We start from the raw sequence: 20,158 nt of genomic DNA, 5'->3' as shown, positions 1-20,158 counted from the left end.
GATAATACATAGCTTGGAAAGGGTGGACGCGAGGAAATTGTTTCCATTAGGCGAGGAGACTAGGACCCGTGGACACAGCCTTAGAATTAGAGGGGGTCAATTCAGAATAGAAATGCGGAGACATTTCTTCAGCCAGAGAGTGGTGGGCCTGTGGAATTCATTGCTGCGGAGTGCAGTGGAGGCCGAGACGCTAAATGTCTTCAAGGCAGAGATTGATAAATTCTTGATGTCACAAGGAATTAAGGGCTACGGGGAGAATGCGGGTAAGTGGAGTTGAAATGCCCATCAGCCATGATTGAATGGCGGAGTGGACTCGATGGGCTGAATGGCCTTACTTCCACTCCTATGTCTTATGGTCTTATGGTCTAATCCTGTTGCTGTAAAGTCGATGTCCTACGATCCTGCTCCACAACCACCTGATGAAGGAGCAGCGCTCCAAAAGCTAGTGCTTCCAAATAAGTCTGTTAGCCTGTAACCTGGTGTTGTGTAATTTTTAACTTTGTCCAGCCCAGTCCAACACATCGAACATTTTCAAGTGAGTTTAGTTGATTTCTTCTGACTGTTGCTTTGATTCCTGTTTGCTGCTTTTTGTCGTTGGTGAAAGTTGCAGGAGTAGTGTGGCAGGGGCTGAGAGAAGTTCTCGCTGTCTTCTTCACAGCTTCTGCATAAGACTGCCTAGCCTGCTTCGAGTTGCTGACTTTGACCTGCCCAGAGATGCTGAAGAGGTGTTGGAGACAGCGAAGGGACAGGCAGTTCAGCCATTTCTCCTGCCCTCCAATGTTTGCCTCGGTCTTCCAGTGGTGTGGCAGTGCACTGAGAACGCAGGCGGACTGGAGTTTTGCTGTCGTTCCACACTATCTCTGACTGAGCTTGCATGTAACAGCTGCGGATTTTGCAATGCAGTGAGATGAAATGATGGTGCTGGGTTGCTATCATCTGTTTCTTCCTGACGTCCCTCCCATGCCTGGCCAGGCTGCACCACTTGGGGTACCTGGAAGGAGAAAGGGTCAAGGTTAAGGGTGGGGAAATGATTGGCATGAGTGGTTAAATTGGTGGAGATTGTCAGTCAGTGACTGGAGGTTGGTGGAGGTGGTGCCATGGGGATGTTGGTGGGGTTAGGGTAGATGGAGGACTGCAGGAAATCCTCCAGATGCTCCCTCAGGAAGGATGTCGATTGCCCTGGAGGGGAAAACCACCGGTTTTGTCCTGAGGGTAGGGGCAGTGCTGAGGGACTCTCAGTGACCCCACGTTTAGCAGCCAGTCTGCCACTTCTGACACGCAGGGTGGGAATGTGTGGCCACTTGGTGATCCACAGGAGGATCCCAGAATTAGCAGCAAGGGTGGCGGTGAATTTGCTTCTGTGAGGTTGGCCAGGAGACGAGGGAATATTGACTGAGCTACGATCCGGTGCATTGTTCACTCACCAGTTAAACGCAGAGTGCAGTCTTACAGTGAAGGATGCAAATGTGGGATTCACCAGTAACTGCGATTTCTTTTTGCTAACTAACTGTGGTATCACCTGACAGAGAGAGTTGCATGAAATGACCTCTTGCTTCACCTGCCATCTCTTCACAGTTGTTTGAAGGGCTGAAAGCCTACCGCGGAGTGGATAATAAGATTCGCCTGTTCCGACCCATGTTGAATATGCAGAGGATGCTGCAGTCGGCCATTCGAGCCTGTTTACCTGTGAGTACACAGACTGTTATTGTTGCCTGTTACTTTCCCCAGTTGCCGTCCCTTTCAGTTTATTTGCACTGTGCACGTATGGTCTTAATGACAGAACAAACCCCTCCAGGACTTCTCAGGTCACTGCACGGCTGCACATCCATGCAACGTTGCAGCGACATGCAACAGCGGTTTACCTGCACTGACCGGTTACTGTCAATGCCTTGAATGTGGTGTACCTCAGTAATGCAACCAAATCACACATGCTGTAACAAGCAAATAGAGCTTTCATTAGAGCTCAAGTTCTTGCTTGCGTGACATGGTGCATTAGGTAGCTGTTGCATAAGGTAATTGTTCTGAAAGAGTTGACGTTGAATGTTGCAATTCTTCCACCCAATCCGAATATATTAACAGTCTATACATTAAGACAAGGAATTCTACAGATGGTATTGTATTCTGTGCAATACCAAATAGTCCTTAGTAATCATTGCCAGATTAGTTGTGTAAACTGCACTTATTGCTATCGTGCATAAAAACATTAACTGAGACAAGTTCCCATTCTGTTTAGACTCACCAGTGCTGTCTGTCCACTACCACTGATCATTAGACGTGCTTTGGATACAGTATAGTCAATGAAGGACTGGTGGCAGCAAACAGCTCAAATAATTCTTTGCCTGTGCCACATACAGGCAGGAAGTTGCAGATACCACCCTGGCGCCAGGAATGGCCATTAGGCCAAATTCCAAGTGGCACCATTTCTGACAACAAAGCGTGAGGCGTAGACATTCAGACAATGGTACAATCCAATTTGTACCTCAACTCCTGTTAGTCACGTTTTCCCAGACATCTTTCTAAACAAAAACTTGTCACCTTCTTGAAAGCTCCCATTGAATCCCAGCATGCACAGTCTTTTGATGGAGGTAGCTATAGTATGTGATGCACTGGATATGTCATAGAGATATACAGAGAAAGACACCCTTTGATCCAACTCATCCATGCCGACCAGATATCCTAACCTAATCTAGTCCCATTTGCCAGCATTTGATCCATATCCCTTTAAACCCTTCCTATTCATGTACCCATCCAGATGCCTTTTAAATGTTGTAATTGCAGTAACCTCCATCACTTCCTCTGGCATTCCATATACGCACGACCCACTGCATGAAAAAGTTGCCCCTGAGGTCCCTTTTAAATTTTTCGCCTCTCACCTTAAAGCTATGGCCTCTTGTTCTGGACTCCCCCACCCCAGGGAAAAGACCTTGTCTATTTGCCCTATCTGTGCCCCTCATGATTTTATAAACCTCAATAAGGTCGCCTCTAACACTCCAGAGAAAACAGTCCCAGCCTATTCAGTCTCTCCCTATATGTCAAATCCTCCAACCCTGGCAACACCCTTGTAAATCTTTTCTGAACCCTTGTAGGTTTCACAACATCCTTCCTCTTACAGGGAGACCAGAATTGCATGCAATATTCCAAAAGTGACCTAACCAATGTCCTGCACAGCTGCAACATGACCTCCCAACTCCTATATTTGATGCTCTGACATATAAAGGAAAGCCTACCAAACACCTTCTTCACTAACCTACCTACCTGCGCCTCTACTTTCAAGGAGCTGTGAACCTCCAGTCCAAGGTCTCTTGCCACTGCAAGAGGTTTTAAATCTGCACCCACATGTCCCCATCTCCCCTCCATCCAAGTCTCCATAGGTTCCTTCCATACCTGGCAGAGATTTTCCTGCACATCCACCCACCTCATCTACTGTGTCCGTTCCTCTAGAAGTGGTCTCTTCTACATTGGAGGGCCAGGACACCAACTTGCGGAGCATTTCAGGAAACATCTCTGGGACACACGCACCCAACAACCCCGCCACCCTGTCCCTCTCCACCAAGAATATGCAAGTCCTATGCCTCCTCCACCACCGAATCCAAGCCACCCGATGCCTGGAGGAAGAATACCTCATCTTCCACCTTGGGCCTCTCCAACCACACAGCATCCGTGTCGACTTCACCAGTTTCCTCATCTCCCCTCCCCCACCTCATCCCAGATCCAACCCTCCAATTCGGCACCGCCCTCTAGATCTGTCCTACCTGTCCATCTTCCTTCCCACCTAAGTACTCCACCGTCCGCTTTGACCTATCACCCTCACCCTCCAGCTTCGTCTATCTATTGCATTCCTAGCTACATTCCCCTCCGTCCCCCCGCCCTCCTGTTTATATCTTAGCACCCCCCTTGCCCACCTCCTCCGTAACCCGCCACCCCATTCCTGATGGTGGGTTTATGTCCGAAATGTCAACTCTCCTGCTCCTTGGATGCTGCCTGACCTGCTGTGCTTTCTCAGCGCCACACTTTTCGGCGTTGATCTCCAGATCGGCCGTCCTCACTTTCTCCTATTCAGCCCAAATGGGTTATCATACAAGAACCTCCGTTTTCCACCAGAGGTTTTTACATTGGAAACATCCTGGTGGATATTAAGTGCAGACGGTAGCAGTTAAAATCTTCAATCTTTGAAGCCATGTTTGGTAACATTGGCCAGGCTTCCTTCTATCTACACTGGACAATAATCATACCAGCAGTTATTGATTAGTTTTAGCGATAGTTTCCCGACTTGGTTTCTGCACCAAATGAATTCAGTCTGAAGAGGTCTTTCCTTTACTAGATCTTTGATCCCAACGAGCTGTTGGAGTGCATCAGGAAGCTGGTGGAGATAGACAGGGAGTGGGTTCCATATTCAAATGCTGCCAGTCTCTACATCCGACCAGTCTTCATCGGAACAGAGGTGAGAATACCTGAAATCGGACTGGCTGCGTGTGTTGTGTTTTGGAGAATGGTCAAGGGCAATTGTGTCTTTTTTTTTATGTTCATTTCAAAGGCTGTGGCATCATTGGCTGGGCCAGTATTTATTGTCCATTCCTCATTGCCCAGAGGGCAGTTGAGAGTCAACCACATTGCTGTGGGTCTGGAGTCAGGGTGGGCAAGGACGGCAGTTTCCTTCCCTAAAGGACATCAGTGAACCAGACCGGCGTTTCTGCCACATCTTTATTCAATCCAAGTTGTGGCGGGATTTGAACCCAGGTCCCCAGAGCATTAGCCAAGTTTCTGGATTAATAGCCTTGTGATAATACTATTAGGTCACTGCCTGCCAAATGTTGGGATGTAAATTCACATTTTTCCAGCTCTGTTTATGTACAATCTGCACATGCTGTCGTGCAGCGCGCATTGACATCTGTTTGTAGATGCACCAGGCTGTGCGGTGTTTGCAGGTGTGGCTGGATGGAGCTCCAATTAGCTCATTGAACGTTGAGTGGCGAGACCCCTCAGTGAATTGCAGGCTGCGATGTTGAAGTCCATCAGAAACTGGTGGCTTCTGGGCCATAGAGACTGCTGCAAGTGGTCTCCCTTCACAGGGTCTAATTGGGGAAAAGATAAGACTCCTTTCTGGTTTTTCAGGTTGTGGACTATGGGAGATGGGCTCAGTTAGGTTGAGGCAAGGTGCCCACCCCCACCATTGCTTACATCGATTGACCCTAGATTGGTTCAAATGGAATATATTCCCTACATTTTGTGGCAGAGAGCTCACCATGATTCCCAGTTGGAGACTCGCCACAGTGTCCCAGATTGAGACCATCACCATGGTTTCCCAGTTGGAGATTGTTGCCATGGTTTCCCGGATGGAGACTGTCCCCATAGTTTCCCAGTTGGTGACTGTCGCCATGGTTTCCCGGATGGAGACTGTCACCATGGTTTCCCCGTTGGAGCTGTCCCATCTCCAATAGTTAATGCCCCCTCGGGGCTTCATGTAGCTGGGGGAAAGGAGAGGTGGAGTGGCAGCTGCTGTGATCAGCAGGAGTGGGTCTGGCTATCCATTGACTCTTTGGGTGGTATCGCAAGAAACCTCGCTATCCTGCCCCCTTCTTGTTTTGGAGGTCCCAATGATTTCCCCTCCCGGAACGTTTCCTGTTGAATGAATCTCTAACTTCTGGGAGCCTCCAGCACAATCCCGCAGGATGGGAACACTATGGATCCAGAGGGTTAGGGTGACGCGGCTGCTGAAGGCTGTGTTTTAGCTCCTGCTGATTCCTTCTCACTTTCCACTTTGAATCGCAGCCTTCTCTTGGATTGAAGATAACGACAAAAGCGTTGCTGTATGTGATCCTCAGTCCAGTCGGACCTTATTTCTCAAAGGGGACCTTGGACTCCGTGTCCCTTTGGGCAGATCCGAAATATGTCCGGGCATGGAAAGGAGGAACGGGGGACTGCAAGGTCGGAGGGTATGTACGTCAATAGTAGCCCACAATGAACACCTAAACAGCCCTTTACAATGCCTCCAAATGACCCCCACGTAGTTTGCACCCATCATCGCACATTCTGCTTTTCTATTCTTAGGCACGAATGGGGGTACATTTACAAATCCGGGACAGGCTAAGGAAATGTGTGAGTGATAGATATGTGGGATAGGATGGCAGCACGAGTGCAGGAACATGGAAAGTAAGGAGACAGCTCCTAGTTGAAACTTTATTGCTGGAACAGCACAGCAGGTCAGGCAGCATCCAGGGAACAGGAGATTCGACGTTTCGGGCACAGGCCCTTCTTCAGGAATGAGCAGAGAGTGTTCAGCAGGAGAAGATAAAAGGTAGGGAGGAGGGACTTGGAGGAGGGGCGTTGGAAATGTGATAGGTGGAAAGAGGTCAAGGTGAGGGTGATAGGTCGGAGTAGGATGGAGGCGGAGAGGTCAAGAAGAAGACTGCAGGTCAGGAAGGCGGTGCCGGGCTGGAGGGATCCGGCTGAGACAAGGTGGGGGGAGGGGGGATGAAGAAACTGGTGAAGTCCAAGTTCATCCCCTGCGGTTGGAGGGTTCCCAGTCGGAAGATAAGACGCTCCTCCTCCGACCGTCGGGTTGTTGTGGTTTAGCGGTGGATGAGTCCAATGACCTGCATATCCTCGGTGGAGTGGGAGGGGGAGTTGAAATGCTGTGCTACAGGTTGGTTGGGTTGGTTCGTCCGGGTGGCCCAGAGGTGCTCTCTGAATCGCTCCGCAAGTAGGTGGCCTGTTTCCCCAATATAGAGGAGGCCACACTGGCTGCAGCGGATGCAGTAGATGATGTGGGTGGAGGTGCAGGTGAATCTGTGGCGGATATGGAAGTTTCCTTTGGGGCCTTGGAGAGAAGTGAGGGGGGAGGTGTGGGCGCAAGTGTTGCACCTCCTGCGGTTGCAAGGGAAGGTGCCGGGAGTGGAGGTTGGGTCGGTGGGGGGTGTGGATCTGACAAGGGAGTCGCGGAGGGAGTGGTCTCTACGGAAAGCTGATAGGGGAGGGGAGGGAAATATATCCTTGGTGCTGGGGTCTGTTTGGAGGTGGCGGAAGTGACGGCGGATGATGCGCTGTACATGGAGATTGGTGGGGTGGTAGGTGAGGACCAGTGGGGTTCTGTCCTGGTGGCGGTTGGAGGGGCGGGGCTCAAGGGCGGAGGAGCGGGAAGTGGAGGAGATGCGGTGGAGGGCACCGTCGACCACGTCGGGGGGGAAATTGCGGTCCTTGAAGAAGGAGGCCATCTGTGTTGTACGTATTTTGAACTGGTCCTCCTGGGAGCAGATGCGGCGGAGACGAAGGAATTGGGAGAATGGGATGGCGTTTTTACAGGGGGCAGGATGGGAGGAGGTGTAGTCCAGGTAGCTGTGGGAGTCGGTCGACTCCCACAGCTACCTGGACTACACCTCCTCCCATCCTGCCCCCTGTAAAAACGCCATCCCATTCTCCCAATTCCTTCGTCTCCGCCGCATCTGCTCCCAGTCGACCGACTCACACCCCCCACCGACCCAACCTCCACTCCCGGCACCTTCCCTTGCAACCGCAGGAGGTGCAACACTTGCGCCCACACCTCCCCCCTCACTTCTCTCCAAGGCCCCAAAGGAAACTTCCATATCCGCCACAGATTCACCTGCACCTCCACCCACATCATCTACTGCATCCGCTGCAGCCGGTGTGGCCTCCTCTATATTGGGGAAACAGGCCGCCTACTTGCGGAGCGATTCAGAGAGCACCTCTGGGCCACCCGGATGAACCAACCCAACCAACCTGTAGCACAGCATTTCAACTCCCCCTCCCACTCCACCGAGGATATGCAGGTCATTGGACTCATCCACCGCCAAACCACAACAACCCGACGGTCGGAGGAGGAGCGTCTTATCTTCCGACTGGGAACCCTCCAACCGCAGGGGATGAACTTGGACTTCACCAGTTTCTTCATCCCCCCTCCCCCCACCTTGTCTCAGCCGGATCCCTCCAGCCCGGCACCGCCTTCCTGACCTGCAGTCTTCTTCTTGACCTCTCCGCCTCCATCCTACTCCGACCTATCACCCTCACCTTGACCTCTTTCCACCTATCACATTTCCAACGCCCCTCCTCCAAGTCCCTCCTCCCTACCTTTTATCTTCTCCTGCTGAACACTCTCTGCTCATTCCTGAAGAAGGGCCTGTGCCCGAAACGTCGAATCTCCTGTTCCCTGGATGCTGCCTGACCTGCTGTGCTGTTCCAGCAATAAAGTTTCAACTTTGATCTCCAGCATCTGCAGACCTCACTTTCTCCTCGACAGCTCCTAGGCAACAAGTGCAATTCGGGGATTGAGGGAGAAGGGAATAGAGGGAACAAGTCAGAACAAGTGTGTATAATGGAAGACAGTGGAATCTGGCATAAATCAGATTCATAACAATTGCAACAGTGCACCAAGACCCTGTGATCTTGTCCTCTTTGAATCTATTCTGACCCCGATACAAACCTGTACACCATTTAACCAGGGTGAGTGCAGTTGCATATCACTCCCTGCATTTGGTTCACCGAGTCATAGAGATGTGCAGCACGGAAGCAGACTCTTCGGTCCAACTCCTCCATGCCGACCAGATATCCGAAATCAAACTAGTCCCATTTGCCAGCATGTGGCCCATATCCCTCTACACCCTTCCTATTCATGTACCCATCTGGATGCCTTTTATATGTTGTAATTGTACCAGCCTCCACTATCTCCTCTGACAGCTCATTCCATCCACGCACCACCCTCTGTGTGAAAACATTGCCCCTTAGGTCCCTTTTAAACCTTTCCCCTCTCACCATAAACCTACACCCTCTAGTTCTGGACTACCTCATCGCAGGGAAAAGACTTGTCTATTTACCCTATTCATGCCCCTCATGATTTTATAAATCTCTATAAGGTCACCCCTCAGCCTCCGACGCTCCAGGGAAAACAGCCCCAGCCTGTTCAGCCTCTCCCTACAGCTCAAACCCTCTAACCCTGGCAGCAATATCCTTGTCATGGTTTTCTGATGTTCCTTCACCTGAAGCCTGCCATTCTCAGTATTTCCATGGCTCCTTTACCAACCTTGATCAGCAGTAAAACAGGAAGACTTACATTTATATAGTGTCTTTCATGATTGTTGTTTGTCTCACAGTACTTCACAGCCAATGAAGCCTGATTACTGTAGCACCCGACATACACATAGCAAGCTCCCGGAAATATCAGTGTGTTACTGATCAGATGGCATGTTGAGTATGATTCTGGGTCTGAGATAATTATTGGCCAAAATACTAGGGAGAATGGTTCAGCAACTGCTCTGCCCAGGACCATAAGAAACTACAGAAAGCTGTGAACACAGCCCAGTCAGTCATGCGAACCAGTCTTCCATTCACTGACTCTATCTACAGTTCTCACTGCCTCAGGAAGGCAGCTAATGTTGTCAAAGACCCCTCCCACCCCAGTTATAATCTCTTCTAACCTCTTCCGTTGGGAGATACAAAGGCTTAAACACACGGACCAACAAGTTTAAGAACAGTTTCTTCCCCGCTGCTGTTAGGCTTCTGAATGGACCTCTCAAATATTAAGTTTAATGTTGATCTCGCTCTTTGTGCAGCTTCTCTGCAGCTGTAACATTGTATCCCTCATCCCTCACCTTGGAGAAAGTGAGGACTGCAGATGCTGGGCTTCAGAGCTTAAAAATGTGTTGCTGGAAAAGCGCAGCTTGACCTGCTGCGCTTATCCCTCACCTACTTGTGCTACACATAAAACAAAATTTTTCTCTGTACCTAGGTGCATGTGACAATAATAAATCAAAATCTTTGGAAAAGTGCCGGGGAATCCTTTGTGTCCACCTGAGAAGACAGATGGAGCCTCAAATTATTACTGTGTCCAAAAGGCCAGCATGCTGGGCAATGCGACACTCCCTCAGTGCTGCGCTGAGTACTGAATTCTCTGTTATCCCTGAGTCATAAGGCTCTGGGTTCAAGTCCCAGTCCAGGGCTTATGCTCAAAAACCCGAGTTGACTCTCCAGAGCCACACTGAGAGCTGCTGTTTACTGAACCTCCACCCTGTCTGCTTGTTGGATCGATCTAAGAAATCCCGTGGATTCTGTTTCAAAGAAGAGCAGGGGATTTCTTTCTGGGAACCTGGCCATTGTCCATCTCTTAGTAAACACCACGAAAAGCACACTGGTTCCTATCACTTGGTTGTTTTTGGAGTTTACTGAATGCATTACTGGCTGCCGAATTTACACATTGAAGCAAGATGTGCGGTGGTCGTGCAAAATCCTATATCGTTCATGGCCTTGAGTGGGACTTGAATCTCAGCCTTGTGACTCAGAAGGAAAGGAGTTCATATCTCAGCCTCGGCAGCCATGGTGTTACTAATAACTAGGCTTGTTCCCCAGGGCCTGGGTCACCCTGCTATAGGAAGGATATTATTAATTTGGAAAGGGCACATAAAAGATTTACAAGGATGTCACCAGCAGTGGAGGGTTTAAGTTATAAGGAGACCCTAGATGGGCTGGGACATTTTTTTTCTGGAGTGGAGGAGGTTGAAGGATGACCTTATAGAGGTTTATAAAATCCATGAAGGTAGGGTGAATAGCCTGGATCTTTTCCAAAGGATAGGGGAGTTTAAAACTAGAGGGCATAGGTTTAAGGTGAGAGACAAAAGATTTAAAAGGGACCTCAGGGTTAAATTGTTCACACAGAGAGTGGTTCGTATGTAGAATGAACTGCCAGAGAAAGTGGTAGATGCAGGTTCAGTTACAGCATTTAAAAGGCATTTGGACAGGTTCATGAATAGGAAGGATTTAAGGGATATGGGCCACATGCAGGTCAATGGGATGAGTTTAGTTTGGGAAACCTGGTCGGCATGGATGAGTTGGACCAAAAGGTCTGATTCCGTGCTGTATGGCACTATGATTCTACAACAGGTTCAAACTGGGATCTTGCTTTTTCTCGTTAAGCCACTGTGAGCAGGAAGCAACTTTATAGCAGCATGCTCGGTTCTAACTGTTCTGTCTTCTTTTAGAAACTATGGTGCCTCACTTTATGCACAATCTGAAGCCTTGGCTGCAGGGTGTCAACAGGTTTTGTGGCTCTATGGAGACGAACACAATATAACGGAAGCAGGGACCATGAACCTGTTTCTTTACTGGATAAATGAGAATGGAGGTACGGTATAACAGAAACTGAGCTCATTTCCACTTGCATTATCTAGTTTTTGCTTTGTGGACCTAATGCATCGACTGATATATTATTAAGGAAGGAGCATAATGAGCTTGCATTTACATAGCACCTTCCACAACTGTAGTTTGTCTCAGAATCAGTGGAGTACTTTTTAAGATGCAGTCACTGCAAGAGACATGGCTGGCCATTTGTGCACAGTGTGATCCTACAAACCATTGACCATACCTTCACATTGTTGATGAGGGATAATTATTGGCCAGCAGAACTGCCCCTCCCCACCCAACTCTTTCAAATGATGCCACAGGATATTTTTCTAATCGACCTATTCAGACACGTTATGACATAGCTCTCAGGCCTCCTGGCTCAGGGGTATGGACAGTTAGTGTCTTCATGGGATCTTTTACATCCTGGGAGGGCTTGGCTTGTCACATCGTTTGAAAGAAAGCAACTCTGGAATTGTTGCACAACTCCGTCGCTGCACTAAGGCGTCAGTCCCAGAGAGATACCACTGCATCAAGGTTGGCACTGGAATAGTGGTCCAGTCTGATGCTTTGTGGCTCTGACTGTGTTTACATGAACAGTATTCCTCAGTTTTGGGACTGCAGCCGTTGGAAGCATAAGACGTTGGCTTGGGCATGAGAAATTGGCAGGAGAATGCCACCATGTTTGTTTGTTAAACATCCTTTTGAGTAAGTTGCAGAATTAGCTCAGCATCGAACCAACATGGCAAGAGGTGACCTATGTGGCTCCTGTTGAGGGTAAGTAGAGAAATGCTAACACTCTACCTGAAACCTGACCTTATATCAGGAACTGGACAAGGCCATTCCATCTCTTGGCCCTTTACTATTCAGTCCCTTTTATCATTCAGACCAATCATGGCTGACCTGTAGCCAATTTCACATTGGGTCCCCATACCTTGACACTGTAGCGATTGTAACAAGGTCAACCACGTGGATCTCATAGAATGTGAGTTCCCCAGTTGGGGCTGTTAATCTGGTCCAGTCAGGGAGCCCCAGCTGACAGAAGTGTCAGGGTTCAGCTCATTCTGAGAGCTAGCTCTGAGGGAGCTGGATCAGTGTCAAGGACCTCCACATGTAAGTAAAAGGCGTGTGATTTGGTGACGGGATAGCGGCCTCTGTGGAATTATTTCAGGTACCCGAGAAGTAATTGAGATTTAATTCTGAGACTGCAGAGTTCTTCAAGATGAATATAAAGAGATTCCAGTGTAGTTTCATACATAGTAAAGGAAATGGAGTTTGCCTGATCACTTTATGAGGAGGATGTTCTCTAATAAATGTGATTCCCTACCAACTGCAGCTTGTTTTTGGTACATTTCCTGATATGTATGCAATCATTTACTTTACCCAAACTGAGATATCATTAAGTAAATAGAAGTCGGTTTAATCTTATGAAGCATAGAGGGACCTGTCTGAATTATTGTTGTCAGGTCTCCTTCAGATGTTCACTTTGGGCTGCGCCTGTAATGGAACACCAGTTGCTCCTCCTCCCCAGGCAGGCACACGAATATATTCTCTAATCCTACTGCAAAAGATTTTAGAGAAAACTTTGCAAATGGAATCGGTGAGGGATGCAAGATAAGGATGTAATTGTCTCAGAGCTGAAATCCTTTACCTAGTTGTGGTAATACAGAAATTAATACTAAGTTCTGTTTCTGTTAGCAGATTACTTCTTTTCGTTTAAGATTCTAATCTCCTGGTTATATATTTTTTTCTTTTCTTTTTTTCTCTTTTCTTTGCTTATATTCCAGCACCCATCTTGTGAGCTGACTGCTCTCTGTGGTTTAATGAGAAACATGTGACAATTGTTCTATCAATGCTGGAGTAAAAGGATTGTCAAAATAAAATATAGCCGATGAAGGGCTTGTGTGACGGTTTGCTTTTCTGCAGGTTATAGGAGGTGCCCTAACATGTTTCTCTCTATGATATACGTTTATGATTAGATTAGATTACGTACAGTGTGGAAACAGGCCCTTCGGCCCAACAAGTCCACACCGCCCCGCCGAAGCGCAATCCACCCATACCCCTACATTTACCCCTTACCTAACACTACGGGCAATTTAGCATGGCCAATTCACCTAGCCTGCACATCTTTGGACTGTGGGAGGAAACCGGAGCACCCGGAGGAAACCCACGCAGACACGGGGAGAATGTGCAAACTCCACACAGTCAGTCGCCTGAGGCGGGAATTGAACCCGTGTCTCTGACGCTGTGAGGCAGCAGTGCTAACCACTGTGCCACCGTGCCGCCTTTCATGATGTAGCGCCTTTCCTGATCCCAGGCCACCTCCCATCATGCCTAGAGTTAATCTTAATTTGAAGCCGTGGTCACTGTTGAAATTTTCACACAGCAACGTCCCATGAGTTGCAATCAAATAAATTACCACTGTGTTGTCAAAAGAGTGAATCTCCTGTGATTTCTTGTTTTCTTTCCCACAATGAAAGAAAGGTGAGACAATGTGTTGGGAATTCCGGTTGTTTTTAAATGATTTTCTGTTGGGTTGGAGGGTGCTCAAGAAGGCAGTTCCTGTAATTCCCAGGGGCTTGCACAGTGCAGTGCTGGTGAACTCAGACCTGGCAGTGAAACAGTGATGGCATTGCTTTCCTGAGGTCTTTCACTGGAGCCATTGTCTCCAGCCGTGGCCACAATGTTCTTTCTCTCGTCACCGGTCACATCCCCACTTCCTCCCTCCAAGGACTCTGTCTGAGGCTGAACCAGACTGTTCGCAATCAAGGCATCCTAAGTGATTGCGAGCTGAACCCCTGACATAATATGCTCTCAGTTACCAAGACTCCTCCTTGTTGAAGATTGTCCATCTACACTCCAATCCCAGGCCAGCTGTTTCGGAAACCCCCACTCATGCTTTTGCATCATTTACAAAGTGCTTCCAATGGGCTCCCACTTTGAGCTGACCTTTCTGCTGCCCTTGTCCTGTGTTGAACCAAGTCCCATTCACCACCTGCCTATACTCGTTGCCCTCCGTTTGTTATTAGTTCCTCAACAGGTTTTCAGGTCTGCCCCTGAACTTGCTGCTCTCAGTCTCTATAATCTCTCCATTCCTTCAATCTTTGCCCTCAAACGTCCCAGTCTCTTCTCTTCTTCCATTGGTAATTGTGCACTCAGCTTTCATAGCGTCAGAGTTCCCTACAGTGCAGGAAGAAGCCAATCAGTCCATTGAATCTGCACTGACCCTCGAAAGAGCATCCCACCCCAACCCAGCCCCTACCATATCCTGCATTCCCCATGGCTAATCCACCAACTTGCACATCCCTAGACACTATGGAACAATTTTACGTGGCCAGTCCACCTAACCTGCATATGTTTGGACTGTGGGCGGAAATCGGAGCACCTGGAGGAAACCCACACAGACATGGGGAGAACATGCATACTCCCCTTTCATGGTCTTTAGATCTCTAACTCTGTACCGAACACTCTCCATTACTCTACCTTTCTCTCTCGGTTAGGTCCTCCTGAAAGCTTGCCTGTGTGGCCAAACATTTGACCATTTGTCCTATTATCTGCTGAGGTGTTCCGTGGCAGTTTTTTTTGCCTGTTAAAGCCCTTCAGTGCTTTCTGTCATGAAAGGTGCTGTGTAAATGCATATTTCTGTTCTTTGTACCTGGCTGCTTTATAAAGGTGTTGGCCCATTACTGATAGTCCAGCCTTCAGAATATCAAGGACCTGAACTTTGCATTTCTCTCCCTGCTTGTCTCTGTTCACACTAAGGTGCTTATTTAAAACCTTCCTCCTTCAACTAGTTATAAGTCATCGACCATAATATCCCCTTCGGTGACTGGGGGCCAAATTTTATTTGGTAATGATCCTGGGAAGCACCTTGAAAAGTTTTGAAGGTGTTTTTTTTTAAATTCAACTTGTTGCTGCTGCATACTGAACATGACAGGGGACAACACTGACATTTAGTCTTGGATCTGTTGAGTGTGATTTGCATTGTCCACAGAAAAAGCAGCTGACTTGTACATGCACAGTCGAAAGGGCAGGTATCTGTGATCAACCACCCATAGTCCCAGTAAGGACTCAATACATCTTAATTGAAGCTGAAACAAGCTGAACGTGTTCTTGTCCCTTATGGGGGAAACAAGTGTATTTTATTTCGAACTTGTTATAATGCACTAAGCTAGCTCGACAATGTATTGTCCCGTGGCACTGTGAAAGTTATCGCTGGAATAATTCCTTTGGGATTTGCACATTTCAAACATCAATCCATCAAAGTCTGAATACATCTTTGAGGTCAATACAGTACTGTGAGATCCACGTTCTGAAAAGATTTTTCACTGCAACCATATTTATCTGTCTGTCATCCCAGCTATTAAAGGAAAATTCAGACTTAATGCCCAAGTGTTTAGAGTGGAATAAAAGGACGCTTTGTGTAACTTGAATTACAAACTGCTTAGATGTTTTCCATCACCAGAATTGCCTGCTTCCACCAGCTGCAGTTCCACTGCTGTGGAAAGCCTTGCCTTCATACCGTAAAGCTTGATTGTTTTAATGTCCTGCTGCCTGGTCTCCCATTTTGCACCCACCATAAAACTGAGTTTGCCTAGAACTCTGCCATTCTAACTCACACTGAATCCTGTTATCCCAATCACCTCTATGCTCACTGACCAGCACTGGCTTCGATGTGGAGTGATAGAATCTTTCCAGCGTGGAAAGAGATCCTTCAGCCCGTTGTGTCTGCACCAGTCAGCAAACAAATGAGATGTTCCAGTCCCATTTTCCAGCACTTGACCCAGTGGTCTTGTATGCAATGGCACTCCAAGTGTTGATCTGAATATGTCTAAATATCCTGAGGGTTTTTGCTTCTCCCACACTTTTAGGCAATGAGCCCCAGATACCCAGAACCCTCTGGATGAAAACGTCTTCCTCAAATCCCCTCTGAACCTTCTGCTTCTTATCTTTAAATTGGTGCTGTCAATATGGCTGCTACTGTGGAGGCTTTTAGATTAGATTAGATTAGATTACTTACAGTGTGGAAACAGGCTCTTTGGCCCAACAAGTCCACACCGACCCGCCGAAGCGCAACCCACCCATTCCCCTACTTTACCCCCCTACCTAACACTACGGGCAATTTAGCATGGCCATTTCACCTAACCTGCACATCTTTGGACTGTGGGAGGAAACCGGAGCACCCGGAGGAAACCCACACAGACACGGGGAGAATGTGCAAACTCCACACAGACAGTCGCTTTCTCCCTATCTGTGCCCCTCAATGAGAATCCTCCTTCCAGTTTTCTCTGTTCTAAGGAGAACATCACCTGCTATGTAGTCTCAGTTCAGAACTGAATCGCTCCAGCACAGGCAACGTCTTGGTGAATCTCCTCTGCACCACCCTGCACCCCCACCCCCCACCCCATGTAATCACATCCTTCCTATAGTGACAGGAACTGCACACAGTTCTCCGACTGTGACCTAACTAATGTCATATGCAGCTTCATCTTACCCTCTTTGTTCTTGTATTGAGTGCCTTGACTAATAAATGTAAGGATCCCATGTGCCTTCTAAACCACCCTATCCACCTGTCCTACTGTCCTATGTCTTTAATGATTTATGACCTTAATTTTAAAATTTATGTCCTTGGATCTAAATTCTGCCATGGCCTTAACTCCCCCTAACTGTGATCTTTTTCGGTCCTTTAACCTTCTCCAGATATTTGTGCTCTGCCAATTCTGCGCATCCCTGATATTCAACACCCCAATGTTGGCTGCTGTACTGTCAGTTGCCTCAGAGCCAAATTCTGAAATTCCCTCCCTAGCCCACTCCACGTCTTTTTCCTCCATTAAGTCACTCCTTTAAAACCAGTTCTGACTGAACTTTTTGTCACCCGAGCTGATACCTCCTCGTGTATCTCAGTGACAAGATCTGTTTGATAACAATCCTGTCAGCCACCTCAGGGAGCTATACTCAAAAGGGTGGGCTAAGTGCAAGCTATTGTTTTAAAACAAACACACGCAAAAATTGAGGTTGTCATCTTGACTGTGTTTTCTTGGTAGGTCGCAGAGAGATGACATATCTTTCTACATGCTGAAAGTTTGTCTCAAAGAAATTGTTTAAGTCCTTGACAGTATTCAAAGTTTGTGAGAAGATTTGTAGCTCGGGTGCTCGTTGTTGTGGTTCTGTTCACCGAGCTGGGAATTTGTGTTGCCGACGTTTCGTCCCCTGTCTAGGTGACATCCTCATTGCTTGGGAGCCTCCTGTGAAGCGCTTCTGTGATCTTTCCTCCGGCATTTGTAGTGGTTTGAATCTGTCGCTTCTGGTTGTCAGTTCCAGTTGTCTGTTGCAGTGGCCGTTATATTGGGTCCAGATCGATGTGCTTATTGATTGAATCTGTGGATGAGTGCCATGCCTCTAGGAATTCCCTGGCTGTTCTCTGTTTGGCTTGTCCTATAATAGTAGTGTTGTCCCAGTCAAATTCATGTTGCTTGTCATCTGCGTGTGTGGCTACCAAGGATAGCTGGTCATGTCGTTTTGTGGCTAGTTGGTGTTCATGGATGCGGATCGTTAGCTGTCTTCCTGTTTGTCCTATGTAGTGTTTTGTGCAGTCCTTGCATGGGATTTTGTAAACTACATTGGTTTTGCTCATGCTGGGTATCGGGTCCTTCGTTCTGGTGAGTTGTTGTCTGAGAGTGGCTGTTGGTTTGTGTGTTGTTGAGTCCTAGTGGTTGCAGTAGTCTGGCTATCAGTTCGGAAATGCTCTTGATGTATGGTAGTGTGGCTAGTCCTTTGGGTTGTGGCATGTCCTCGTTCCGTTGTCATTCCCTTAGGCATCTGTTGATGAAATTGCACGGGTATCCGTTTTTGGCGAATCCATTGTATAGGATTTCCATACAGGAAAGCCACGCACATAGACCAAGTCCTGAACTACGAAAGCAACCACCCCAACACACACAAAAGAAGCTGCATCAATACACTATTCAAAAGGGCCACAACACACTGCAGTACACCAGAACTGCAAAAAGAGGAAGAAGAACACCTGTACAATGTATTCTCCAAAAACGGATACCCGCACAATTTCATCAACAGATGCCTAAGGGAAAGACAACGGAACGAGGACATGCCACAACCCAAAGGACTAGCCACACTACCATACATCAGGAGCATTTCAGAACTGACAGCCAGCTTACTGCGACCACTAGGACTCATAACAACACACAAACCAACAGCCACTCTCAGACAACAACTCACCAGAACGAAGGACCCGATACCCAGTATGAGCAAAACCAATGTAGTGTACAAAATCCCATGCAAGGACTGCACAAAACACTACATAGGACAAACAGGAAGACAGCTAACGATCCGCATCCATGAACACCAACTAGCCACGAAACGACACGACCAGCTATCCTTAGTAGCCACACACGCAGATGACAAGCAACATGAATTCGACTGGGACAACACTACTATTATAGGACAAGCCAAACAGAGAACAGCCAGGGAATTCCTAGAGGCATGGCACTCATCCACACATCCAATCAATAAGCACATCGATCTGGACCCAATATACCGGCCACAGCAACGGACAGCTGGAACTGACAACCGGAAGGGTCAGAGACAAACCACTATAAATGCTGGAGGAAAGATCACAGAAGCGCTTCACAGGAGGCTCCCAAGCACTGAGGATGTCACCTAGACAGGGGACGAGACGTCTGCAACACAAATTCCCAGCTCGGTGAACAGAACCACAATCCTTGACAGTATTTCATGGTACACACACACATAGCCTTTATAAAGTTTTTCTCTTTTCAAAATATTTGCCCATTTCAGAAACGTTGCCCATTTTCAAAAATATGCCAATATCAAAAATGCTCTTGACAAAATATTTCCTTTTTAAGATTCTGTATCCGCTACCATTTGTAATAAAGAATTCCATGGCCGAACCACACTATGTGTCTTTTAAAAGGAAACAAATTCTCACAATCTCTGAATCTCGACTTTTGTCATTTTGTTGAGGTTATAAAGCTCAAGGCATCCAACTACAGACCGGCTCACAGACCAGCCATCTGATTTGATCTGATTTATCTGCCTTGGGCTGGCAGTGCCTTTATGCCCGCTCTCGGTGATTTTGTTTGTCTCTCAGCCAGGATCTGCCTATCCCTTCCCCTTCAATCCGGACAGCACTTTTGCAGAACCTCTTAGAAGGCAGTATGTTTTAGTGGTGCTGCTTTGATTTGAATTGAGTGAAGGTTTTGCCTTTTCTCAGCTAGTCGTGCAGTGATTGTAACAAGGTGATTGTAACAGCCCCAATTGGGGAACTCCATATTCAATGATGTCCAGCTGGTTGGCCACACTACAATCACTATAAGGAGCAGCAGGGTCTCTTGAGTCAGAGGGCTGTCTATTTCAAACCCCCTCCTTGCCCCTGAACACGTTCACGATTAGCGATTGTGTCTTTTTAATACATTATCAAATGGAGACATCAGCTACTGTCCTCATGCAAACCGAAAGGATGCTTTGGCTATATTCATGAAAACAGGGAAATACTACTGACCAATATTTGATTAGTTGCTCCATTCCTATGTTAAAACAGTAACTACACTGTCGAAAGGCTGTAGAGTAGATCATCCTGAGGCCAAAACATTGCAAAAATGCGAGTCTTTTCTCCTTTTGATTTTAAAAAGTTTCAGTAGATTTTCAGAATTGTGTTCAAGATTGAACATTTCCACTGGGTGGTGTTGGGGCCCTGGAGATGGGTCTAACTGCAGGTCATGACCCTGAAGGTGTCTGTGCAATCGATTCGCAGGCAGAGAGTAAATAGCCAGGGGTCCCATGCAACCGTGAAGGGTGAGCCTGTGCCTGAGGGAGAGGAAGGCATTGCCAGTGTAGGTGGGAGACCGCAAGGATACACAAAGATGTCTCCCAGAACTTCTCAAATTGGGGAGGAGGAGCCTCATTGGTCCCTTGTGGCTTCGGGTTTGGAAGGATTCAAAGGAGGCGCGGGTGCCCTCAACCACCCCTCCCACCCTGAGGCAACGGCAGGAGCCTATCT

General features: G+C 47.7%; 1 protein-coding gene across 1 annotated transcript in view; it reads left to right on the top strand.

Moving 5' to 3' along the window:
* Nucleotides 1-20,158, top strand: part of bcat1 (branched chain amino acid transaminase 1) — a 77,104-nt gene that overhangs the window by 33,181 nt on the left and 23,765 nt on the right. Inside the window, exons 4-7 of the mRNA XM_043713391.2 lie at nt 1,576-1,686; nt 4,322-4,441; nt 5,770-5,933; nt 10,983-11,125. Coding sequence (XP_043569326.1) covers nt 1,576-1,686; nt 4,322-4,441; nt 5,770-5,933; nt 10,983-11,125 — 538 coding nt within the window. The remainder of the gene's footprint in view (nt 1-1,575; nt 1,687-4,321; nt 4,442-5,769; nt 5,934-10,982; nt 11,126-20,158) is intronic.

This window comes from Chiloscyllium plagiosum, unplaced genomic scaffold (assembly GCF_037043375.1).
Source record: "Chiloscyllium plagiosum isolate Xiang-an unplaced genomic scaffold, Cpla_swu_hap1 HiC_scaffold_23, whole genome shotgun sequence".
Classification (NCBI taxonomy): Eukaryota; Metazoa; Chordata; class Chondrichthyes; order Orectolobiformes; family Hemiscylliidae; genus Chiloscyllium; species Chiloscyllium plagiosum.
Note: the sequence above shows the minus strand (reverse complement) of the source record. Positions and strands in the feature narration are given on the sequence as shown.